A 26828-nucleotide genomic window follows, 5' to 3' on the forward strand; every position below is an offset into this window, starting at 1 on the left:
TTTTGGCGAACTTCCAATGAACTCTTAGCGAACTCCTGATGAACTCTCGACGAGCTCCCGATGAACTCTCGATGTGCTTTTGGCGAACTCCCGATGAATTCTTGGCGAACTCCAACGACTTCTCGGCGAGCTCCCAACGAACTCTCGACAAACTCTCGACGAGCTTCCGGCACATCATCCGAATCTTCATCATATCGTCCGATCTTTGACTCCGGCCTAATATCTACTTTATGTCTTATTTATTATCTTAGTTAATATTGTAATACCTATATCAACGTATGGATTAGATCAATAATTTATCAATTGATTTTATCATCAAAATCCAAGATTCAACATATATATCACCGCATGCAGACTAAATCTCAAGTCTTATATTCTAAGAATGAATCTATTTTGATATCTTTGATAATTATATATCTAGCTTATAATGATTAACTCATCTTTCTCTATAATCTATAAACATTATTTTGAATTTATGTGTACCAATAAATTAACGAATATGATATATAATGATATATATGTGGATGTTATTACCTACAAAAATAAACATAAAGACAAACATAAGTTCATAATTCTCTTTAGGGATCAATAGAATTAATTATATTTTGATCATCTAAGTGAACCCAAAACATACAATTGGGAAGTGATTCGGTAATTAAAACATCATAAATCACTTTATGAAGTCAGTAAATAAACAGAGCGATTGACTTATTATAATTGAAAAAATATCTGTGATGGATATAGAATTAGCTAACTATTGACTTATTATAATAAATGTGTTAAAATATTTTTACAAGATTATAGCGAGAAAAGAAGTGAAGGAATTAGATTTGGTGCATGGTGAGATTTTGTAGCTGTGCGAGTAAGATCTTCACCTCTATAGTGAGATCGGTGTCATCGACGACCTGCTATGGGAAGGCCCCGACTGGGGCTTGAAGCTCATGGCGATAGAACGTGTACAGGTCGTATCGTCGCCTGAGAACAACGCACAATATAACAATATTTAGAGGATATATAACAAATTATTATAGCTAACAGGTAAGATTTCTTTTTCTCACGTGACTATATATCACTACAACCGGAAGGTAATTTTATATTTACCAATTTTACCACATCAACCATAAAAATGATAATGCATAGTTAACTCATATATCGGTCGTGGAATAGCTCACCGGTCATGAGTCAGTGTAACATAGTTGAATCAGAGCTGACATTACCTTGGAATTTAGTTGGATATCCTTGTGTGACATATGCTAAATTTTAATGGTTGCTAGAATTGACTTGGCTATGTATGTGAATTGGAAAACCAAGATAACGTAGCCTTGTGAATTAGCTAATGATGGGATGGGATGGCTGAGGAGAAACCGAAAAGCCCAATAGGTTTATGATCGGCTAGGAAAATTTATGGGACTCTATTGATGTAATAGAGCATCTGGTAACTAAAGCCACAGGCAGTGAAAGGTCTCTAAAATTTACTTCCATTGTTTTTCTAGTATGCATTTTCTCTGAAATAGATGGTCACTGCGTTAAGGGATCACCAAACTTTTCCATAAATCATTAGAACAATAGTAAAATAGACAGATCTTAAAATAAAACAAGATTTAAACAAATTAATCAATCTGTAAAATAAAAACATGCATGCACATGATTGCTATATGAACCTGAAATCTTAATCTTATATGCAGCAATCAGTAAAAACTTTTAATTTAAATTTCAGCCATCGTGTTTACTCCGGTGGTCACAAATCATGAATAGATTTGAGGACGCATCTTTCAGCCAGTCAAAGCCAGAAGGCATGTTTTCAAGTTTTGGAACTCCGACGTAAATTTGAATTTTTGGATTGTTTGGTTAGTGTGTCATCCTCGTGTATGCACAAGGATATCATGCTAATTTTTTCTATATGATTTCAATTAGATCAGATGTGAATATGGAATGTGTATGCACAAGGATCATACTAATATTCTCTGTATGATTTCAATTTTATAAGATGTGAATATTATTTATAAATCGATTGCTCTTCCAAGTCTCCACCTACTTCGCAGGAGTAGGTCAACAACAACGGAGTAAGAGAAACGCCACCTCCAACGCCGTCCGTCACACCTTCAACCTTGGACAATTTCATTACTGCAGGTGTTGCCATTCAGCTAGCTATGTGCTGCTGAGAGGAGGATGAGCTATACAAAAAGTTGCAGTGAATCAAAGATGTAAGCTTTGGATCCCTCGGATCTTTCACTTCTGTCGACCCACTGATGCATCAGTGCACAGATCTGTGAATTGTTTCTTTTTCGGTGCTTGCAGTTTGACTAAAATGTCCTATTCAGGATGTTGAGCATGAATGGAGCTGCTACTACTATTTTCCATCCATGAATAGGATCTTTGTATGGGACGACAACAGCCAAAGTTGACGAAACATCCTTCCACCTCGTGACTTACTTTAGTCAAATGACTCGTAAACGGGAAGATTAGACACGACTCCATCAGTGAGGCATCAACTCATTTGCGTCTATATTCCGCTTCATGACCTGTTTTCTCTCACAAAACAGTAAAGAGATAGACTAATATATATTCTTTTATTATGGAATTCTATATAGTCTTCATTTCTTTTTATTTTATTCTAATAGTTTGACCCCAAAATCAGTTTGAATTAAGAACGAAAACTGAGCACTGTTCTACTTCTCCTTATAAAAGTCGAGCAAACCTCTCACGTCTCTCCATCCACCCATACATCTATCTGTTCACCCCTGCATAAGCTTCTCCATGGCCCCATCTCCATCCCTCCCTCTTCTCCTCCTCCTCTTCCTCTTTGCCGCTGTTGCCCCTGCCAGCAGCGATGAACCCAAGGAGAAGATGACCCACCTGCACTTCTACTTTCACGTCTACTACGGCGGCCCCAACGCGACCACCGTCACCGTTGTCAGCCCCCCCGGCAGCAGCACCTTCGGGAGCATCGCGGTGGGCAACAACATCCTGAAGGAAGGGCCCGAGTCGAGCTCGATGCTCATCGGAAGGACGTACGATCTTACCGTGCAGGCGTCCATAGAAAGCCCGTCGGCGTACCTCTATATGTTAAACTTCGTGTTCACCTCCGGCGAGTACAACGGGAGCAGCATCTCCATCGTCGGCAAGGAGGTGGTCGGCGAGACGATGGAGCGAACCATCGTCGGAGGGACCGGCAAATTTCGGATGGCATGGGGCTACACTATCAGCAGGCTCATCAGCTCAACCGGAACCACCGAATTGTTTCTTGTATACGAGCACGATTCTTATATCTATCACCACTGATGAGCTGCCTCTCTCTTGCAATAAAACCGGCTTGTTTCTTGTTCTACATCTACACTTTGTTAGTTCGTCAGCCATATGGTGACTGACAATTATAATGCTTTGTTTTGTAACGCAGTGCAACATGATACTTATATTTTGTCATGTCCGGATGCAGAGGAAAAAAAATTGAAATAAGTCGAAAGGAGCAATATTTATCTGATAGTAGACTTGAAGGAGAGTGACATGTAGAGGAAGCTGCAGCGAATCAGACATTTATACATCGGATTTTAATCTTCCAGTGCTGTCAATCCACATCAGTACTTTGTTCTTGGAGTGCCACCGCAACAACAACAACAGAGAAGCCAGAGAAAATTAAAATTAAATAAAATTAAATAAATAATATAAAAGATAAAAGAAAACAAAATTAAAGATTTTTTAAAAATTTTCATCACAATAAGTCATTTCTTGATCCCAATTTTTCTACGAAGTTATATTCAATGATAACTTCTTCATATTTTTTTTAAAAAAAGATTAATAAATTAGGCCTTCCCAAATTTTTATGGTTAATAGTGGATCGCTCAAAGCAAGAATAATTTAATCTTATGAATTGATAGATGTGAGGTTTAGAAGAAGATCTCACACTTAAGTATGACAAGTTGTCAATGTAAATAATAATAATAATAATATGAAGGGCCAAATATGTACTTCTCCCACAAGAAGTTTCCTAACAAAATCTCTTGGACAAGAAGATATATATGTTGTGTATTATTAATTTATTTAATCTACCCAAAAATCATGAGGTTTTGACTTGTCAAATGAATTGAGGTGGAATTGAAGCAGATTCGCATGTGATTTTGAACGATAAAAAAACACTGTTGTGCGTACTTGTACTTCTTTGTCCATAAAAGCCCACAAAACCCTCATGCCTCGCCACCCAATCATCCATCCACCTGCAGAAGCTCTTGCATGGCCTCATCTCCATCATGCCTCACAGACCACTCAAAGTGCTTCATGGTGCTATAGAAGTTGCAGTCGAGGCTTCCGTTGGGCATGAACCAGTAGATGAGCAACACCTGCTGTGGCACCAACCGATGAACTGCTCGAGGTTTCGATCACCCAACGGCTAATGGTCTTATCCTGGACGTGTTTTCTTTCCTTCCCTATTTTCATCCCATGGAAATCTGGTCACATCAAGCACCTCCTTCAAGTAACCTTTGTAGACCGACCAAGTCATCCCCTTTTCTCCCCGGAGAAGTGTCTTCTTGTTGTGGTGACGAGTTCTCCATACGAAAACCTCTTTGGCCCCCTCATGCTGTTGAACGTCATGTTCCATAGTTTTTTCTTTTTTGTATTCATTTTGTTTTCTACGATCATTCTTTATAACGAAAATGGATAAGATGACCTATAAGAATCTAATAGATATAGTACTAATAATATAAATATAAATATTTTAGTTAATAATTTGAGATAATAAAATTGATTAGCTCGTCAGATGGGAAGTAATTACTCACCGATGAAGTCAAATTATTCATAAGGTGTGGACCTTAGGTTATATCTTGCATGCACCATGTTATGTTTTGATCTAAATATGGTATAATATTTTTGATGAATTTACTACTATCAATTTAATTAAAAAAACTTTTTTGTGACCTCATCTTTATCCTTTACTCTCCTCTTTTTTTTTTTTCCTTTTGTCATTTTTTTCTTTTGACATTATTGCTATTGAGAACGACAGTCATAAATACAAAAGGGAAGAAGACCTAACCTCACTTCTATTTTTACGACTACTATCATAGCTCGAACGTGACCACCGTCACCATGGTTAGCCCTCCCAGAAATAACACCATCGGAAACATCAGGGTGGGAAAAACATTATGAGGGTAAGGCCTAAGTCGAGCTCCAAGCTCATCGAGAAAGCGTAGGAGCTCACTATGCCCACATCCTTGGAGAGTCCGACCTTCCTCTTGGCGCTAAACATCAACAACAAGGCATCATTGGGTGCGGTCATTGACAAGTTCTGGATGGCTTGCTTTAGAGCCTATTCTATAATCATCGCTTTTATTTCAGTTGATGGAAATCAGCCATTGGGTTTGCTACTGACAAATGATGTACCAATTTCTATCAAATGATTAATAAAACACGTTTGGCCTATCTCCTTGTAACTATTAAAAGATTATATCTCATATATGTGCAGGGATGTTAATAAGACAAGGGGATGTCAACGGGACAAGGGGATTCCCGTTACAACCTAATCTCATCTCTCATCTCCAATCTTAATCTCATTCCTCATTTAAATGGAGCAAGGGTATTCTATATTATACTAATTAATTTATTTTTATTTTAAAAATAAATTTATTATTAAAATTAATCAACAATATTTTTTTTATAAATAATAATAATAATTTTAAAATTTAAATATCATAATAATTTTTAACTTCAAATATATCTAAATATAAATATTAATATTTGTTGATATTTTATTATATGATTCAATTAAACCAAATGGCTCCTAATTGACTCAACTCAGCCTTAGTTGAATCAGGTGGGCGATTGGCTCGCCCAACGTCTAATCCTAACATTTCGAATTACATTTTAATGGAGGGGACAAAGTGAGGAGTATTATATCGATCCTTGCCTCACAACTGTGTAAATAATAAAAGAATATCTCTCATCTCTATTCATTCTCCGTCCTCATCCCATTAGAGATACGTCTCCATAGATACTTATACCCACATGTATAATTGAAACATCTATGCATATGATCATACATAGTTATAATTTATTTAATTTAAAAATTTATATGTCTATATTTTATTTTCATAACTCACTTAATATATTATTTTCTAAAATAATCTATCAAGTATATGACTAAAACAACTCACCTATTACCGAAATAAAAAATAGTAAGGACCTAAACGAAACAAAATTTAAAAAAAAAAGAGATGAATACAGAATTTACAAGACAAAAAGAAAAACAACTTGTTCCAATTCTTATTATTCTCTTATCATGATTTCTAATAAAATTATTTTGTTTTGCAGTGTTTGTTGAGATGATAGCCCATATTTAGCCCAATGTGGACTTTATCAGCCCACATCTCACCCCCTCTTAACCTAACCCTAATTAACATTGGGGGGTGTGGGTGGCTGCATTTTAGAGGCAGAAAAAGGCTATAAAAGGGCAGCAACGTAGAGAGCTTGATAGCAACAAAGAGGAGAAAACGTATACCTATAGTCTCTCATCTATTTAATATCCAAAAGACCATATACCGGGCATGGTGCTGTCAGACCCATACGGTTTCTACTTGAGTCTCACTCTAATTGGATTCTCCCGGAGAACTCTTTCTCTCTCAATCCGAATGACCCTAGCTAAGGATTTGTTTGAGCAAGAACACATGGAACATTCCTCTCATGATATCGAGAGTGAATGATCATCTATTGATACTCAATATCCTTCGTAAGGTTGACTACCACTCTCGATAACCGGCTATGTTAGATCTGGGACATCTAAACCTATAAGTCCGGTATCAAAGAGTGGAGCACTCATACATGACATCCTTAGTGTCTCAAGTCTAAGGACTAGATACACCACTAGGACTATGAAATCGCTATCTAACAATAAGGCATCATCAACCATTCAGCATTTCATAAGCAGATCAATTAGTAAACTCATTCCTCAATGGACACCTGTATTGTATCCCTAGTATTCTCACATGAGCAATTATGAGACTAGTTGCATCCATCATATGAACGGGTATATAACACACCATTCTGTTCGACTATCTCGATGTCCCTCTCGAGAAACCTATGATCGAGATTATTTAGGATCTGTGTTTAAAGGTGAATCGGTCTCATTATCATGATCTCATCACGATTCGATTCTCATTGCACAAATCCAAGGACATCACAATATATATATATATATATATATATATATATATATATATATATATATATATATATATATATATATATATATATATATATATATATATATATATATATATATATATATATATATATATATGCAACAAGCAGTGATAAATGTCAAAATATAATAAATAAAAAAACTGTGTGTCAAGTCACACGTGCTATCACTCACGTGATTGAGTTGTATGGCACCTATGACTAGCAATTTAAGGAGCGTCTTCATAGCCCCTATCATGTGGATCATTGCTGGAGAGGAGAGTGGTTGACCTCCTTCATCCTCTCCTATCGATCTATAAAAATTCAGGGATATATGATCTCCCTAGGTAACACAACAATCTCACATGTGGTTTTCAGTTTCACAAGTTTTTGTGTACCAATCTTCGCATAATGAAAAATATTTTTTGGGAAATTTAAGATTTTTGTTTTACGTTCTTCCATTGCGCATATGATATCGCCCTCGGATTTCCCTATAGAGGTCACGCCGAGCAACCCTTGACGTCAGCCTATCATATAGGATCGTCGGTTGCCCGAAGACACCCGGATGACCCAACCCTTAGGGAAGATTTTTATAACTAGAAAGATCTCAGTCCACCTACCCGACTATCTCAAATCGGGTTCTCACTAATAAAATGGCTTCTAATTAGGTAACTTATGCTGTCTCACCTCACTAAGTCTCCCCACGTCAGCAAAAAAGAGACATTCAACAGTAGACCAACTAGACTGACTCGTCAGCCTATGGTACTCATGACACCATCACTATATATATTGGCTTATTATAATAAATATGTTAAAATATTTTTATAAGATTACAGATAAAACAAGTGAAGAAATTGGATTTATGCATGTTGAGATTTTGTAGGTGTGCGAGCAAGATCTCCACCACTATGGCGAGATCGGCATCATCGATGACTTGCTCCGGAAAGGCCCCGATTGGAGCTCGAAGCTCATGGCGATTGAACGTATGCAGATCATATTGCCGCATGAGAACAATGCACAATATAACAATACTAGAGGATATATTACGAATTATTATGGCTAATAGGTAAGATTTCTTCTTCTCATGTGACTATACCATTACAACCAGAAGGCAATTTTGTTTTTACCAATTTTACCACATCAACCATAAAAATGATAATACGTAGTTGACTGATATATCAGTCGTGGAACAGCTCAACAGTCATTAGCCACTTAAACATATTTGAATCAGAGCTGACATTACCTTGGAATTTGTTTGATGCCCTTGTGTGACATATTCTAACTTTTAATGGTTTCTAGAATTGACTTGCATGCGTACGTGAATGGGAAAAGCAAGATAACGTAGCCTTGTGAATTAGCTAATGATGGGATGGCTGAGGAGAAACCGAAAAGCCAAACAGGTTTATGATTGGCTAGCAAAATTTATGGGAATCTATTGATGTAATTGAGCATATGGTAACTAAAGCCACAGGCAGTGAAAGGCCTCTAAAATTTACTTCCATTGTTTTTCTAATATGCATTTTCTATGAAATAGATGGTCATGCGTTAAGGGATCACCAAACTTTTCCATAAATCATTAGAACAATAGTAAAATAGACAATAAAATAAGATTTAAATAAATTAATCAATCTGTAAAGTCAAAAAAGTTAATCTTGCATGCATGCACATGATTGCTATATGAACCTGAAATCTTAATCTTATATGAAGCAATTAGTAAAAACTTTTAATTTAAATTTCAGCAACCATTATTCCTCCTGTGGTCACAATCATGAATAGATTTGAGGCATCTTTCAGCCAGTCAAAGCCAGAAGGCACGTGTTCAACTTTTGGAACTCCAACATAAATTTGCTTCTTCAGTTCATCATACAGTAGAATGATTACAATTTTCTCAAATTTGCTCAATTTGCTTCTGTATGATTTCAATTATATCAGATGTGAATATCGAATGTGTATGCACAAGGATCATACTAATATAATAAATATTCTCTGTATGATTTCAATTTTGTCGGATGTGAATATGATTTATAAATCGATTGCTCTTCCAAATCTCTACCTCCTTCGCAGGAGTAGGTCAACAACAACGGAGTAAGAGAAACGCCACCTCCAACGCCATCCGTCACACCTTCAACCTTGGACAGTTTCATTACTGCAGGTGTTGCCATTCAGCTAGCTATATGCTGCTGATTCCGTCCATCTTGTTCTTGCATGCCTCCATTTGAAAGTAGGATGAGCTGTTACAAAAAGTTGCAGTGAATCAAAGATGTAAGCTTTGGATGCCTCCGATCTTTCACTTCTGTCGACCCCCTGATGCATCAGTGCACAAAGCTGTGAATTGTTTCTGCTTCGGTGCTTGCAGTTTGACTAAAATGCATTCTACTCGCTGAGTCTAGCATGAATAGTTTACGAATGGGACGATCGAGTGTTGCTATCTTGTATGTTATCTCTTTCATTATGGACATTTTGTCTATGTTGAATATAAATCTTCTTGTCACGTAACAGTCAAAGCTGATGAATCAACCGTCCACTTCATGACTTAGTCAAATGACTCATTATGTGGAAGATTAGAGACGATCTATCATTCAAGTTTGAATATGTTTTAACGGTGCCTATATTAAGTATTTTTTATTTTAATAAAATTTTTATATAGTCTTCTTTTCTTTTTATTTTACTCTAATAGTTTGACACAAGGATCAGTTTGAATTAAGCAAAAACACATGTCTTAACACATTTATAAGCATGAAAACAGAACACTGTTCTACCTACTCCTTTACTTATAAAAGCCCAACAAACCTCTCATGTCTCTCCAGCCACCCTTATATCGGTTCACCCCTGCATAAGCTTCTTCATGGCCCCATCTCCGTCGCTCTCTCTTCTCCTCCTCTTTGCCGCTGTTGCCACTGTCAGCAGCGATGTACCCAAGGAGAAGATGACCCACCTGCACTTCTACTTTCACGTCTACTACGGCGGCCCCAACGCGACCATCGTAACCGCCGTCAGCCCCCCCGGCAACGGTACCTTTGGGAGCATCTGGGTGGGCAACAACATCCTGAAGGAAGGGCCCGAGTCGAGCTCGATGCTCATCGGGAGGACGTACGATCTTACGGTGCAGGCGTCCATAGAAAGCCCATCCGCGTACCTCTATATGTTAAACTTTGTGTTCACCACCGGCAAGTACGACGGGAGCAGCATCTCCATCGTCGGCAACGAGGTGGTCGGCGAGACGATGGAGCGAGCCATCATCGGAGGGACCGGCAAGTTTCGGATGGCATGGGGTTACACTATCAGCAGGCTTATCAGCTCAACCGGAACTACCGAATTGTTACTTGTACACGAACACGATGCTTATATCTATCACTACTGATGAGCTGCCGCCTGCTGGTGCCCCTCTCTTGCAATAAAACCGATTTGTTTCGTGTTCTACATCTACTATAAAGCTTTGTTCGTCAGCCATGGTGACAAGTACAAGGCTTTATTTTGTAACGCAGTGCAACATGATACTTATATTTTGTCATGTCTAGATGCAGAGGAAAACATTGAAATAAGTTGAAAGGAGAATCAACAAACTCACCACGTACTTGCACTCAAATCACTATAGAAGACATTAGTTATATGATGGTAGACTTGAAATAACTTTCCAAATTTTTCACTGTTTTCAAAATCACAATAAATAAAACTAATTAAAGATTAATAAAGTAACTAAAAGTGAATTTTAAATTTTTTTATGACCATGAATTTTATAAAGATAAATAAATATAACTTCCTTAAAAAGAACTTTAAATCGAAATTCAAAGAGCACTTTGGATTCTTTATTCATCGGGCTTTCTGATGGCATATAATATATCTCATTACTATCTTAGTATTATTCTCAAAATTAATATGGAATATTTTTTAAAAATATTATTTATTAAAAATAAAAATGATAAGAATACTCTTGGACAAATTTCTCAAAAAGGTCTCTTTTTTTTTCATTTCTTGATTAGTACATTATTTTTCATTTATTTGAACTGAACATGTTTTATTTTTTTAAAAATAAAATTATCCTTGATCTTCATCCCGTCAATTGTCGCCCCGTGGCCTCCCACCCTCGCTACCACTCATTGTCTCCACCTTGACATGAGTTGATGCCGCCCTCACCTCCCTTGCCCTCTTCCTCCGATATCGAAGGCACCAAAGCTAGGTTGCTACCCATGCCATTGTCCATGTGTGTCAATCAATGTATGGTTAACGTGCAAGGCTTGCTTCACATCTTTGCTTCAACCTCGTGTGCAAGGCCCCACTCAAAATAGATCCCGACCTCCTTGATACATCACTACCTATGTCAATCCTTGCAGATGATCGTATAGGGTTTGGATTTAATGATCTACCAACTTAATATCATATTTTGGATGAAAGTTTTAGTAGAGGAGAAAACTATCACAAGAAAAATAACATATGTTATTTGTGAGGCTAAGGTACTAACTATAAGACTAAAATTAATAGAATTAAAAATATGATAAAAAAGCTTATAAATACATAAGAATGTAGGTTATTTTTGGATTGTACTTGCGTGTTCTTGACAGATTACATATCATTATCAGATTCGGTCTCCTCCTACTCTTATGTTGCTAGTTCCTCCTCCTAAGGTTTAAACAGTAAACAACAAGCTTTGGGAACTTTACACAATAGTTGGAGGAAGCTTTGATATAGAGCTTTGGCTGTTAGAATTTGAGGAATAAGACTATAGTTGGGAGGATTGGTTGCACCATATAGAATTTTTTTCTTCTCTTTTCCTTTCTCTTCTCTTCTCTGTTTTAAGCAACGATGGCTAGAGCTACTTGGACTCTTGATGGAGACTTGTTGGTTTCTTTTAGATAGGGGTGCACCCCTTGTTTTATAAGGTGAGGGGTACCCTAAGTCCTTAGCGTTTAAAGACTTTCTTCTTAAGGTGCATATAGCTAGTAATTTTCTTATAGAGCTGTTACATCCTTTTCAATGGCTGCCCTTATTTGAGTGAGGGCTGTTCTAATTTGAGTCCTATTAATACTTAGATTGAGGTGAGTGGGCTGTTGTGATATGAGTTTTTCTTAGTCAAATAAGGCTTTAAGGTTTCAAGAAGCCCTTTAATAGAGCTTGTTTGGTTTAATTGACAGTTGTTGAGATCATTCCTAATCACGACTCTCGCAATTAAGTGATTCACATCTCATTAAATCTTGTTTTGAGACTTCTTCTCTCTCCATTTGTAGGTTTAAGTTTTTTCTTTGGTTCATCAATGTGGTTATTGCCACCATGCTTGACTAGGTCATCTACACATGCCATGTTGATGGGTTCTCATTATTGTTGATCACCATCAACTCGATGGCCTTGTTGGACTTCTTAGGTCTTCGAGGTTGTTGTTGTCCCTTTTTCTTTCTCCTCCTCTTTCATCGTGATAGAGGAAGACTGTGGTTCTTTGCATGCTAAAGTGAGAGCCATAAGCTTTTAGCAAGCATTCACCATCCTCTTTACTTAGCCAATGATGACAAGTCTTCCATCGAATCAATTTGATCTCGAGTGATGAGAAACTTCCTTCCATTCTTCTAGAGTTATGGGGGGGGGGGGGTGAATTAGTGCTATAGCAATTTTATTCAATTTTAAAGTTGGATCGATAAATCTGAATTGGAAATACGATTAACCAAAAGTGCAAGTAAAAGTAAAGTAAATAAGTAAACAATAGCAAATCAAGATAAGAGAAGAAATGCAAACTAATTTATAATGGTTCGATCGTTCCAACCTATATCCACTCTCGATTCCTCTTCCCTTGAGGTAATCGACTTTCACTACCGATCTTATTTCCAGTGGGCAAAGATCAATTACCCTTATTATAACTCTTAACCTTTTAACAAGCTTAGGAGAGAATATCGACACACTATTTTATAAGAGACCTCACCTTCTACAACTTAGAATCACCTCTAAACTCAAGAAGGAAGAGACTCAAATAATGCTCAAAGAGAGAAATTATAACACTTTTGTGCTTAAGAATTATTGCTCCATCAAGCAAGCATTAATGAGGTATTTATAGACCCAAAAATGCTTCAAGAATAGAGCCAAAAATTTATATCCCTAAAATTTCAGGTATTAATGGTACTACCACCAGCACCAGGCGATACCACCACCATAATGAGGCCACAAATCATGGCTCTAGTGATACTACCATCGATCTAGACGATACTACTACAAACCAGGGTGGTACTACTATCGACATGGACGGTACCACTGCCGACACTATCAAAAAAGCACGTACAGTGCTTTTCGACTCTTAGGCACTTATTGCTTGGGCCTAGCAGTACTGCTAGTTATAATTGCCCTGCAAGTCAATCACGTGAGTGATGGCACGTGTGACTTGACATGCAGTTTTTTTGCTTATTATTATTTAGTATTTTATCACTTTATATTGCTTATTGCATGAATATATTGTGATGTCCATGGATCTGTGCAATGAGAATTGGATTGTGATGAGATCATGATAAATGAGACTGATTCATCTTTAAACACAGATCCTAAATAACCCCGGTCATATGTTACTTGAGAGGGATATCGAGATAATCGAACATACTAATATATTATATACCCATACATATAATGGAGGTGGCTGATCTCATAGCTGCTCGTGTGGGGACAATAGTGCTATAGTGCAGGTACTCATTGGAGAATGAGTTTACTGATTGATCTACTCACAGAATGTTGGATGATTGATGATGTCTTATTATCAAACAACGATTTCATCGTCCCAATGGTGTATCTAGTCCTTAGATTTGAGATACCAAGGATATCATGTATGAGTACTCTACTCTTTGATACCGGACATATAGGTTTAGAGGTTCTATATTTAATACAACCGGTCATCTAGAGTGGTAGTCAATCTTACGAGGGCTATTGAGTATCGATAGAGGATCATCCGCTTTTGGTTTCATTAGAGGAATATCTCATATATTCTTATTCAAACAAATCTCTGGCCAAGGTCATTCAGATTGAGAGAGAAAGAGTTCTCCAGGATAATCCAATTAGAGCGAGACTCGAGTAGAAACTGTATGGGCCTGATAGTACCATGCCTGGTATACGATCTCTAGGGTATTAGATGGATGAGGGACTATAGATACACGATAATTGAGGACAGATAGGTCTAAAAAATTGGATTCCTTTGTATCCTTTAGGGACTGCAACACAATGGCCTAGTACATCGGTAGTCGATGAATCGAGTGAATTGTTATGAAGATAATAATTCACTGAACCAGAAGGAGTTATAATAAATATGACTCACGACCAGTTCGATATTAGGTATAGAGGGTCACACACATATGGTAGGCGTTACGATGAGTAGAGGTTCAGATATAAGATATCCGCAGACCCCTATCTTATTGGATATCCAATAAGCCCCTGAATTATTGGATCCTATGGATGAGATCTAATAAGAGCCAATGAGAGATTATTGGATAGAGATCCACTAATCTAAGAAGCTTGAGTAGTTGGATGGAGATCCAATACCCAATATGGGAGGATCCATTAGAGTTAAGTTGACAAGGGCCTTTATAAATAGGAGAGAACCAAACACCCAAAGGCTAGAGGTTTTCTTTGTTGCCACCTACTATTCTCCTCTCCCCTTCTCCTCCTTAGATAGCAAACCTGGAGATTTGAGGAGCGTCATCGCAGCCCTACTATGTGGATCACCGCTAGAGAAGAGGACGCTTGACCTCCTTCATCCTCTCTTGCAAATTTGTAGGGATTCCAGGATATATGATCTCCCTAGGTAACATAACTATCTCATGCGTGATTTTCAGTTTTATGGATTTTGCACACCAATCTTCGCACGACAACGAATACATCTTTGAAAAATTTAGGGATTTTGTTTTATGTTCTTCCGCTGCTTATGTGATATCGCCTCTAAATTTCCTTACAATAGTATCGGAGCCAGGTTGTTTGTGTGATAGATTGGTTTTAAACTGCTTGTGTTTTGCTTTAGAGAAGCTTTTAGCGTCAAATCATTAACGCGATAGAAATAAAGGGCAGCAATTATTGCTGCCCTTGTTACCCTCACAGATGGCATCTTATTGCCATCTGCATGCGTGCAACCACTAGCAACAGCAACCGCAAGTAAGCGGCATAGCACTAGCGGAGGCGTAGGCACAGGCACAACAACTATTGTTATGTGAAGGTGTATCAATTGTTGTTGCGCGTAGGTGCTACGCTTGAAGCGACAAGCCGATGACCTGCTTGCAGCAAGCTTGCGGTCGGCGTGGGTTGGCAGCCCGTGGGTACCCCACCTGTGCTTACTTGCGGGCATAACGTCCACAATAGCCGTGACCACGAGCATAGCCTATAGGCACAACGCCCGCAATAGCCGCGACCACGGGTATAGCATATAAGCACAACGCCCGTAGGGGTCGCGTCGCCCACGGGCAACTTGCCCATTAGGGCGGCACCTATTGCCGACACAATGCTCGCAAGAGGGGACATCGCCCGTAGGCACGACGCCTAAGGGCAGTGCACTCACAGGCACAGCGCCCGTAGGGGCAACACCACTCCCAGGGGTGATCGTCGCCTGCGGGCACAATGCCGCCCACGGGCAGAAGTGCCCGCAGGTAAGGACCGCCGTCGGTAAGGTGGCGACCGCCACAGCAAGCAAAGGTAGGGGACGAAATTAGGTTTTTTGGGCAAAAGATAGTTTTACCCCTCCAAATTTCAGAAATTTCGAGTTCTGTCTTTTTTATCCAAATTAAAAAATACCCCTCACAATTCAAAAAAATTCCCTACATGTCTCTAATTTCAGAAAATATTAATTAATTAAAAAGTTTAATTAATTTTTATTAATATCATCTAGTAGTCGTACATAATAATATTTTAATATGATGTATGATTTGGACGAATGATCATGGACCGTGTGATGTATGTGTACTTGTGATTATTATTTTTAGGGTTTGCGAGCGTCTATTTTATTTCTCATTTATTATTGAGCCTACATGCCTATGATTAACTTGTAATCAAACGAAGAGGCGGAGCGGGAGCATGGAAGTGATAGTGGGACCTACGAGATCGAGACGGATGATCGCAATGCATGGAGATGCGTCGAGATGCCGACGAAACTAATGAGGACGAGATGGATGATCACAAGGCATGGAGATGCACCGTTGCACATATAGATTTTAATATGAGTGATTAAGCTCACTGGCTTGGGCTTGATCACATTAGGCTATGGTCCATAATTATCTGGTGTGATTGCTAATGTGATATGTGATTGCTTGTACACCTACTAGATATCTATATATATTTACATACGATGTAGATATATATTAAATATGTATGTGTGTGACATATCATATTAGGAGACCAAATCAAAATCCCCTCACTTGATAATATTAAGTCGGTAAATGTGAGACAATGAGATTGGCCCACGTGGCCTTATATCGTTATAGGTAGGGATCGATTCTCGATGTAAGTTGAGTTGGTCGAGTCCCTCGAGGGTCATCTATATCATGATTCGCTATCTTGCCTACGACATAGAGATGTTACCAATGACTTGAGAATATGATATGCTTTGTCGAGTCCTTCGAGGGTACATCATCAAATCAAACTCATCTTATAACGATGGTGTCGACTTAATTGAACATCATTGTTGGTCGAGTCCCTTCGAGACCATGGTGGTTCGGAGGCCGAACAAAACATGAATCACAAGGGGTTGTGATAAATAAGAGTTTCCTACCTTTTAGGCTTAGTGTGATTGGTCGAGTCCCTTGAGATTATACTAAGACGTTAATTGGATCTCGATCCCCATTAGAAGTCTATTGGAGACTTTCGTTTTATATGCTAAGGGTGTCATGTAACTTGTCAGAAAAATAGTAGGAGTAGATTAAGATAGAAGTTTATATCTTATTTGTTTATTTTTTTATAAAATTTGTATGTTATTTATTTCTACTGCATCTTTATTCTCAGAAAATATCGCTTTCAAATCTCCTACATGGCATACTTATGCCAACTGCATCACTAGTTCGAATTATATGGATTGGCTCTGCAACTTGAGAATTGTTCTCACGGCAGAGAAAATTGCGTACCTCCTTGATATAGTAATGCCTACGCCCGAGAAAGGGGCAAGCAAGGATGAAATCACTTGCTATGTGAAGTACATAAATGAGTCCACTCTTGCTCAGTATAACATATTTGGCTCCATGACTCCTGAGTTATAGAGACAACATGAAAAGTTGAATGTCAAATCCATTCTCCTACATGTCCGCAAACTATTTAAAGAATAGGAAAGGACTCAGCGATATGAGATATCCAAGAGCCTCTTCCGCACTAGGATGACTAAGGGGACACTAGTTCAGAACCACGATTGAGTGGATAGAGAAACTGTTAGAACCCTTGCAGATTCTAAACTTAGGGTTGATCTCTTTAGGGGATCGGCCTCCTTGGAACTCTATAGGGGTCCTCCCTCTAAGTTGCTGCTCAAAGGCTGCAGAAAAGATTCATCTATTGCTTATAAAAAGAGGTGGAATACATGAGTATTTATAGGGCTTCTAAACCCTAACTCCTAATAGGACTCTTACTTAAGACTTCTACTTCTAACCAACTCCTAATAGGATTCCTACTCAAGACTCCTACTTATAACCAACTCCTAATAGGACTCCTACTCAAGACTCCTATTCCTTTATGACTCCTTATTCTTCTCTAAGAAATAACCTCCTAACCCTAGCCGGCCACTTCATCTCTTTAATAGGGGTCGGTTTAGGTAGGTTTTACATGAATGTCCCTCTCAATTAGGACTCTCCTAGCTAGAGTCCTAACAAACCCGCCCTCTTCAAATCAGCCTTGTCCTCGAGGCTGACGATTTATGAATTTTGGGAATTTGATCTTCAAGTCATCATAGTTCTCCCAAGTGACATCTTCTATTAGTAGGTTTGCCCATTGTATTAGCAATTCAGTAGTGGATCGTCGTCGTCGAGTCACGATCCGTCGATCAATAATGGTACTTGGCTGAGTCTGAAGTTCTCCTTGGGTAGTCATATTTGGTGGGTGGCTTTGGGCTCTCTCCAAGCACCTATTTACAACTTCCGTCTGGCCGTCGGTTTGTGGGTGATATGCCCTACTCCTTTTCAATTTAGTACCCTTATAGTGTAATTCTTTTGAGTCTCAATTGTAATGAGCTACGGAGCTTGGTGCTTCCTCCAATTTTTTTATAATCTTACTAGTCTCTGAATCTTCCTGTCATTCCATCTTAATATCCTCAAGGAAGTCGCTGGTCGGAAGTGAAATTGCCAAAACTTCAGCTTGCTCGGGTAGCTACGAAAGCGCATCTGCAAGAACATTCTCTTTCCCCTTTTTGTAAGTTATTTCATAATCAAATCCAAGAAGTTTTGTTACCCAGTTTTGCTGCTCAGGGGATGATATCTTTCGCTCCAAAAAGTACTTGAGGCTTTTATGATCGGTCTTAATTTAAAATCGTCGACCAATCAAGTAGGGTCTCCACCTCGTTGTTGCGCGCACAATGGCGAGCATCTCCTTATCATATGTTGACTTATTTTGATGGGAGGGAGATAATGCCTTGCTAGTGTATGCGAGTGGTCGACCATCTTGCATGAGAATTGCTCCAATTCCGACTCCAGATGCGTCGACCTCAATAACGAAGGGTCGGTTGAAATCTGGTAGTGTTAGCACCAGCGTCGTCGTCATGGCTGCCTTAAGTTTGTCGAAGGCAACGGAGGCTCTGTCCGACCATTGGAAGACATTTTTTTTCAGAAAGGAAGTAAGTGGTGTACTGATCTCTCCATAGTTTTTCACGAACTTACAGTAGTAGCCTGTTAAACCCAGAAAGCCATGTAGCAATTTTATGTTCCTCGGGGTCAGCCAGTTTTGCATTGCTCCAATTTTGAAGGGGTCTACTACCACACCTTCCTCTGATATGATATGCCCAAGATATTCCACCTTCTTTTGAAGAAAGCAAAAATTCATAGTAGTTGTTGTGTGTTCAAAATGTGGTTTTCGGTATGTCTTCTTCACATACTCGTATTTGATGATACCCGGATCAAAGGTCCAGCTTTGTGAAGATTTGTACTCCCTTAGCAACTCATCTACTACTGGAATAGGGTATTTATCCTTGATGGTTATGCCATTGAGAGCTCGGTAATGAACAAATAATCGCCATATTCCATCCTTCTTTCGTATGAGGAGCACCGGTGAAGAGTAGGGGCTGCAACATGGTCGAATAACTCCTATTTTGAGCATCTCTTTTACAATTCTTTCTATTTCATCCTTCTAGAGATATGGATACTGATATGGCTGAGCATTTGCTGGAGATTTGCCTGGAAGAATCGTTATACAATGATCATGCCGACGGGTAAGAGGTAGGTTACGCGGTTCATCAAATATATCTGAAAATTCAGCAAGCAAAGGAAGTAGATTTGGATCTTCAAATTTTGTTGGCCCTCCCTTAGTTTGCTGCTCAAGTTGTACCAAAAAGCCGCTACATGCTTTATGCAAAACCTTCTTCATTTATTGTGTGCAAATCGTCGTTACGTCGCCCTCACGTTTCCCGTGCAGTATCACCTGTTTCTCCTTACTGTAAAATTTTATAATTAGTTGCATAAAATGTAACGGTTATTATTAAATATCTTATTTAATAATAACGTAACCGTTCTTATTAAGATTCATAATTCATTATCATGAATTTCTTTATTTATTATGGTTTAAATGATTTCAGTTTCTTATTCTTTATGCATGAAACCGTTATTATTAAATTAAATATTTAATATCATTAAGTTCTTCATTATGGTCCAAACGTTACAAATTTGAATTAATTCTTGAACGTTATGAGTTGGTGATGATAAATGTTCTTGATGGGAGAACATCTATATACACATGAGGATTTTGGTCTCTTGGCTCAATCATCTCTTTGAAGCGAAAGGCTTTCCTACACCATCTAAAGCGAGAGTTCTAAGCTGAGAAGAACCAAAGTTCAAGAAGAAACCTCTGCAGAAATTTTTGGCGACAATGGTTGGAGGTACGCTATTTCGTTTCCGCATTAGTTTTATTGTGTTTCTATTACAATGATTTAGAAATACAAGTTTGCTTCATTAAAATTTCTTACATTTGGTATCAGAGCCGAATGACCTCTGCCTTGATATGAAAAAGTTTTCATTTTTATGCCATGAAAATGATTTGATTTTGGTTTCTTCTTGGAAACTTGTTGATATATTTTGTTGAAAATCATGAGGAAATATCATTTTCAACATTTTTAGTCGGTAAAATGCTCATATTATGTATGCATATTTAGTTATATTAAATTATGTTTATGAGCAAATTTTTTATGTTTAAAATGTCTAGTGATCCATATAATCTTAATTAATTAAGAATTAGCCACAGCATCTTTAATTAATTAAAATTATATATAAAGTTAAAATAATGATCACATAAGTAATTAGACATCATATTGTGATTGATTATATTTCGTATAATAATTGTTATCCCACAGGATCTTTTATTATATTTAATATAATTAACCAGGATAAAATATCAGATTATTTTCATAATTTACCCACAGGATTATGAATTGGAATATAATTTGATAGTTTTATCATAAAGACCATATGAATCTATTTGAATTAAGAATTTAGCCCACAGGCAATTTTTATGTCATGAGATTCATATTTTTGACATGTTTCACATTGGTAAAACATGTAATTTAGTCTATTAAGCTTCAAATTTTGACATAAGCACGTTTGATTTTATGCAGTTTCTCAAACTGTTAATTTCTCTGATATTCGATGTGATATTCCCGAACTTAGTGGTGATAACTATAAGATATGGAAGGAGAGGGTTCTCCTCCATTTAGGGTGGATGGATATTGATTATGCTATTAGAAAAGATGAACCACCTATAGTCACTGATACAAGCACTATAACTGAGATCGCGTTATATGAGCGATGGGAGCGATCCAATCAGCTCAGCGTGATGTTTATCAAAACTAAGATAACTGCTGGCATACGTGGTTCTGTTGACCAGCATGAAAATGTCCGAGACTTGCTAAAGGCTATCGATGAACAATTCATCACTTCGGATAAGGCACTAGCAAGCACCCTTATAATGAAATTTTCATCCCTTAGACTCACCAACATAAGGGGTGTGTGTGAGCACATAATGCAAATGCGAGATATTACGGCTCAACTTAAGAAACTTGAGGTTAATATGTCAGAATCCTTCCTGGTGCACTATATTCTGAACACCCTTCCACCTCAATATAGTCCTTTTAAAATTTCATACAATACACATAAGGACAAATGGTCAATTAATGAATTAATGACCATGTGTGTTCAAGAAGAAGAGAGGCTAGTAATGGAATTGGGTGAGAGTGCATTGATGGTAACCACTCGAGGGAAGAACAAAACTGACAAACATCAAGCCAATCAAAAAGCTTATCAGCAGGGAAAAGGTAAAATACCACCCCAAGCTGATATCAAGAAAGAAGCAAAGTGTTTCTTTTGTAAAAGAAAGGGACACATGAAGAAGGAATGTACGAAATTCCAACAATGGCTTGAAAAGAAAAGTAAACCAACCTCATATGTATGCTATGAATCTAATATGGTCAATGTTAATATTAACACCTGGTGGATTGACTCTGGATCAACAATCCATATTGTAAACTCTTTGCAGGGTATGCAAAACCTAAGGAAGCCAGTGGGAAGTGAGCAAAGCATCTTATCAGGAAATAAGATGGGCTCACATGTGGAAGCAATTGGAACATGCATTTTAACTTTAAGTAGTGGTTTTGTTTTAAAATTGGAAAGAACCTTTTATGTACCAAGTTTCTCACGAAACTTAATTTCTGTTTCCAGACTCGTACCATTTGGATATTCCTTTAATTTTAAAGACACATCATTTCGTTTATTATATAAATCTGATTGTGTTGGGAATGATATTTTGTCTGACGGTCTTTACTGTATTTTATTACAAAATGATAATACTCAAGGTTCAATGCATGTTCACGCTGGCGTTAAGAGGTGTAATATTAATGAGGACTCCTCTATATTATGGCATCGGAGATTAGGACATATCTCCATAGAGAGAATTAAAAGATTAGTTAAAGATGGGGTACTTAGTACTCTTGATTTTACTAATTTTAAGACTTGTGTGGACTATATTAAAGGAAAACAGACCAATAAGTCCAAAAGGGGTGCTAATAGGAGTTCAGACTTATTAGAAATAATTCATACTGATATATGTTGTCCAGACATGGATATACATGGTCAGAAATACTTCATCTCCTTTATAGATGATTACTCACGATATATGTATATATATTTGCTTCATAATAAAAATGAAGCATTGGATGCATTCAAAGTCTTTAAGGCTGAAGTTGAGAACCAATGTGGTAAGCAAATTAAAATTGTGAGATCAGATAGGGGTGGAGAATATTATGGTAGATATACTGAAAATGGACAAGCACCTGGTCCTTTTGCTAAGTTTCTTCAAGAACATGGGATTATTGCCCAATACACTATGCCTGGTTCTCCATACCAGAATGGTGTTGCAGAAAGAAGAAACTGAACTTTATTGGACATGGTGCGGAGTATGCTTAGCAACTCCAATCTTCCTAAGTTCTTGTGGACTGAAGCATTAAAAACGGCTGTGTATATATTAAACCGAGTTCCAACCAAGGCTATCCAAAAGACACCATTTGAACTATGGAAAGGTTGGAAACCGAGTTTGTGACATATGCGCGTTTGGGGATGTCCGTCTGAAGTCAGGATATATAATCCACAAGAGAAGAAATTGGACCCGAGGACTGTTAGTGGGTATTTCATTGGATATGCCGAAAAGTCCAAAGGTTACAGGTTCTATTGTCCATCTCACACAACTAGGATTGTGGAATCAAGAAATGCTAAATTTCTTGAGGATGATGTGATTAGTGGGAGCGATCATTTCAGGAACATAGTTTCCGCACATGATCATATAGAATCTCAACCTTCCACATCAAATGATAGATTGGTTATAGTTCATAGCACTCCTCAAGTACAAACTAGTGCTGAACAACCAATCATTGAAATTCCACAAGTTGTTGATAGTATTCTAATAGATCAAACAGTTCAGGAATTACAACAAACTCCTGAACAACTAGTTGAACCACAAGTTCCTCAAGGAACCATTGGTACAACATTAAGAAGATCTACTAGAAATAAAAGATCAGCAATTCCTGGTGATTATGTTGTATATCTACAAGAATCTGACTATAATATTGGAGCCAAAAATGATCTTGAAACATTTTCACAAGCCATGAGTTGCAAAAAGTCAAATTTGTGGCATGATGCTATGAAAGAAGAGATGAATTCCATGATGAGCAATGGAGTCTGGGATCTTGTAGGGTTGCCTAATGAAGCAAAGGCCATTGGTTGCAAATGGGTCTTTAAAACTAAGAAAGATTCGTTAGGCAACATTGAGAGATACAAGGCAAGACTTGTTGCAAAGGGATTTACTCAAAAAGAGGGAATCGATTATACGGAGACATTTTCTCCCGTATCTAAGAAAGATTCTCTGCGTATTATTTTAGCATTAGTTGCTCATTTTGACCTTGAGTTGCAACAAATGGATGTGAAAACAATATTTCTTAATGGAGATCTAGAGGAAGAGGTTTATATGAAACAACCTGAAGGTTTCTCCTCTAGTGTTGGTGAGCACTTGGTTTGCAAGCTTAGGAAGTCTATATACGGCTTAAAACAAGCCTCCCGCCAATGATATTTTAAATTTCATGAAGTGATTTCTTCATTCGGATTTGTTGAAAATCTCATGGATCAATGCATATACCAGAAGGTTAGTGGGAGTAAAATATGTTTCCTTATTTTATACGTAGATGATATTTTGCATGCAACCAATGATAAGGATTTACTGCATGAGGTGAAACAATTTCTTTCTAAAAATTTTGACATGAAGGATATGGGTGAAGCATCTTATGTCATTGGCATTAAGATCTATAGAGATAGACCTCGAGGCATTTTAGGTCTATCACAAGAAACCTATATTGATAAACTTTTAGAAAGATTTCGGATGAAGGATTGTTCACCAAGTGTTGCTCCCATTGTGAAAGGTGATAGGTTCAATTTGAACCAATGCCCAAAGAACAATTTTGAAAGGGAATCAATGAAAAACATCCCATATGCTTCTGTCGTAGGAAGCCTTATGTATGCTCAGGTCTGTACTAGACCTGATATTGCATTTATTGTGGGGATGCTAGGTCGATATCAGAGTAATCCAGGTATGGACCACTAGAGAGCTGCAAAGAAAGTGATGAGGTATCTACAAGGAACCAAAGATTACATGCTTATAAATAGACATACAGACAATCTGGATGTGATTGGTTACTCAGATTCAAACTTCGCCGGTTGTGTTGATTCTCGTAAATCAACATCAGGATATATTTTTATGATGGCCGGTGGAGCTATTTCTTGGAGAAGCACTAAGCAGACCTTGACTGCTACTTCTACCATGGAAGCTGAGTTTGTCTCCTGCTTTGAGGCTACTTCACATGGTGTATGGCTTAAGAGTTTCATTTCTGGGCTTAGAATCATGGATTCTATTTCTAGGCCATTAAGAATTTTCTATGACAATTCAGCTGCTGTCTTTATGGCTAAAAACAATAAAAGTGGAAGTCGAAGTAAACACATCGACATTAAGTATTTAGCCATAAGAGAACGTGTAAAAGAAAAGAAAGTGGTCATTGAGCACATTAGCACTGAATTGATGATTGCTGATCCTTTGACTAAAGGCATGCCACCTCTAAAATTCAAGGATCATGTAAAGAAAATGGGACTTAGTTCCACTTTGTAATGATATTGAAACTCTTATATATTGTGAAATTTTCTCATTTATGTGCACATTATTTTGAGAAAATATATTGTTGTTGGACCAAGAATAAACATAAGGTTTATTCATAAAGTAATATTACCACATTAAGATTAAGAAACTAAATACATCGTGATACATGGATGATAATACTCGCTCTTAGAGGACTTATCGCTATGATTCATGTATTTATTTCTTAAAAAAGTTGTTCGAGAAAGATTAATTCAAATTATTAAGATAAACGTATAGACCAAGTGGGAGAATGTAACGGTTATTATTAAATATCTTATTTAATAATAACGTAACCGTTCTTATTAAGATTCATAATTCATTATCATGAATTTCTTCATTTATTATGATTTAAATGATTTCAGTTTCTTATTCTTTATGCATAAAATCGTTATTATTAAATTAAATATTTAATATCATTAAGTTCTTCATTATGGTCCAAACGTTACAAATTTGAATTAATTCTTGAACGTTATGAGTTGGTGATGATAAATGTTCTTGATGGGAGAACATCTATATATACATGAGGATTTTGGTCCCTTGGCTCAATCATCTCTTTGAAGCGAAAGGCTTTCCTACACCATCTAAAGCGAGAGTTCTGAGCCGAGAAGAACCAAAGTTCAAGAAGAAACCTCTGTAGAAATTTTTGGCGACAATGGCTGGAGGTACGCTATTTCGTTTCCGCATTAGTTTTATTGTGTTTCTATTACAATGATTTAGAAACACAAGTTGGCTTCATTAAAATTTCTTACATAAAATTCCAAGAAATATCACCTAATGTCATCAACTATTTAATTCTGAGTATAGCCTCATGATCATCAAAAGGGAGGAGGAAGAAATCTGCAATTATCTCTTGGTCCTACAGCAATAGTTTCACCTGTGGGCACCTATGATCACACTTCAAAATCCGTCCGTTGGCGACCTTAACGACAAACCTGCTGTAATTCTCAATAGGTAAGTTCATATGGACAGCAAGCTTACTGTTTAGGAAGTTATTAGTGCTGCCTGTGTCGATGAGAACAGCGATCGGTTGTTGTTTGAGAAGGCCTCCAATTTTCATCGTTTGCGGGTTTGAGTAGCCAGCTAGTGTATATACCGTAACTTCGATCGGTTGTGGCTCTTCTTCTGCATCTTCTTCTTTATGTTCAAGGCTCTCTTTTGGATGTTCAATGACCTCTTCTTCTATCGGTTCAATCATAAGAAGTCCCCCTTTACTACAGCGATGCTCACGGCTCCACGGCTCGTCACAATGCCAACATAACCCCTTCGCATATCGCTCCCGAAACTTTTCTCTTGTTAACCTCTTTGGTGTAGAGACTTGGTCGACAATAGGGGGGGCTAAGGGCTTCAATATTACTGGTTGAGGAGCGACCTTAATCCTCCGAGCTTCATGGTTCAATTGCTCCTCTTGATGTCGTGCGAAAGAGATGGCTGCCATAAGCGTATACGGTTGTCGCGCTTTAACTTCTCCTCGGATCTCCGGCTTCAAGCCCTCAATGAAGGTCCTCAATAGCTATTTTTGCGACCAATCATGAGTTTGATTAGATAACCTTTCAAACCTAGTTTGGTACTCTTGAATGGTAGAGGTTTGTCGGATCTTTACTAGTTGTCCGTCAATATTCTCGTAATCGGTTGGTCTGAAGCGGATCAGCAGTCCTTCTTTGAATTATCGCCATGAAAGGACTCCATAAGTATGTTCAAACTAGTCAAACCATTGTATAGCATCCCCTTCAAGATGTATAGCTGTAATTTTCACCATAGATGCATCCGCGATTTTATGGTACCGAAAATATCGCTCCGCGCGTGAGATCCAACCAATT

General features: G+C 37.7%; 2 protein-coding genes across 2 annotated transcripts; both read left to right on the forward strand.

Annotated features, from left to right (window-relative positions):
* The first annotated feature begins 2757 nt into the window (after positions 1 to 2757).
* On the forward strand, positions 2758 to 3282 carry LOC103994675 (dirigent protein 1-like). The gene has a single exon (XM_009415080.3). The coding sequence runs from the start codon at positions 2758 to 2760 to the stop codon at positions 3280 to 3282; it is 525 nt and encodes a 174-aa protein (XP_009413355.1).
* A 6727-nt stretch (positions 3283 to 10009) lies between these two features.
* On the forward strand, positions 10010 to 10525 carry LOC135644191 (dirigent protein 1-like). Its single transcript, XM_065161659.1, has one exon. The coding sequence runs from the start codon at positions 10010 to 10012 to the stop codon at positions 10523 to 10525; it is 516 nt and encodes a 171-aa protein (XP_065017731.1).
* Positions 10526 to 26828: the final 16303 nt, after the last annotated feature.

This window comes from Musa acuminata, chromosome BXJ3-8 (assembly GCF_036884655.1).
Source record: "Musa acuminata AAA Group cultivar baxijiao chromosome BXJ3-8, Cavendish_Baxijiao_AAA, whole genome shotgun sequence".
Taxonomy (NCBI): domain Eukaryota; kingdom Viridiplantae; phylum Streptophyta; class Magnoliopsida; order Zingiberales; family Musaceae; genus Musa; species Musa acuminata.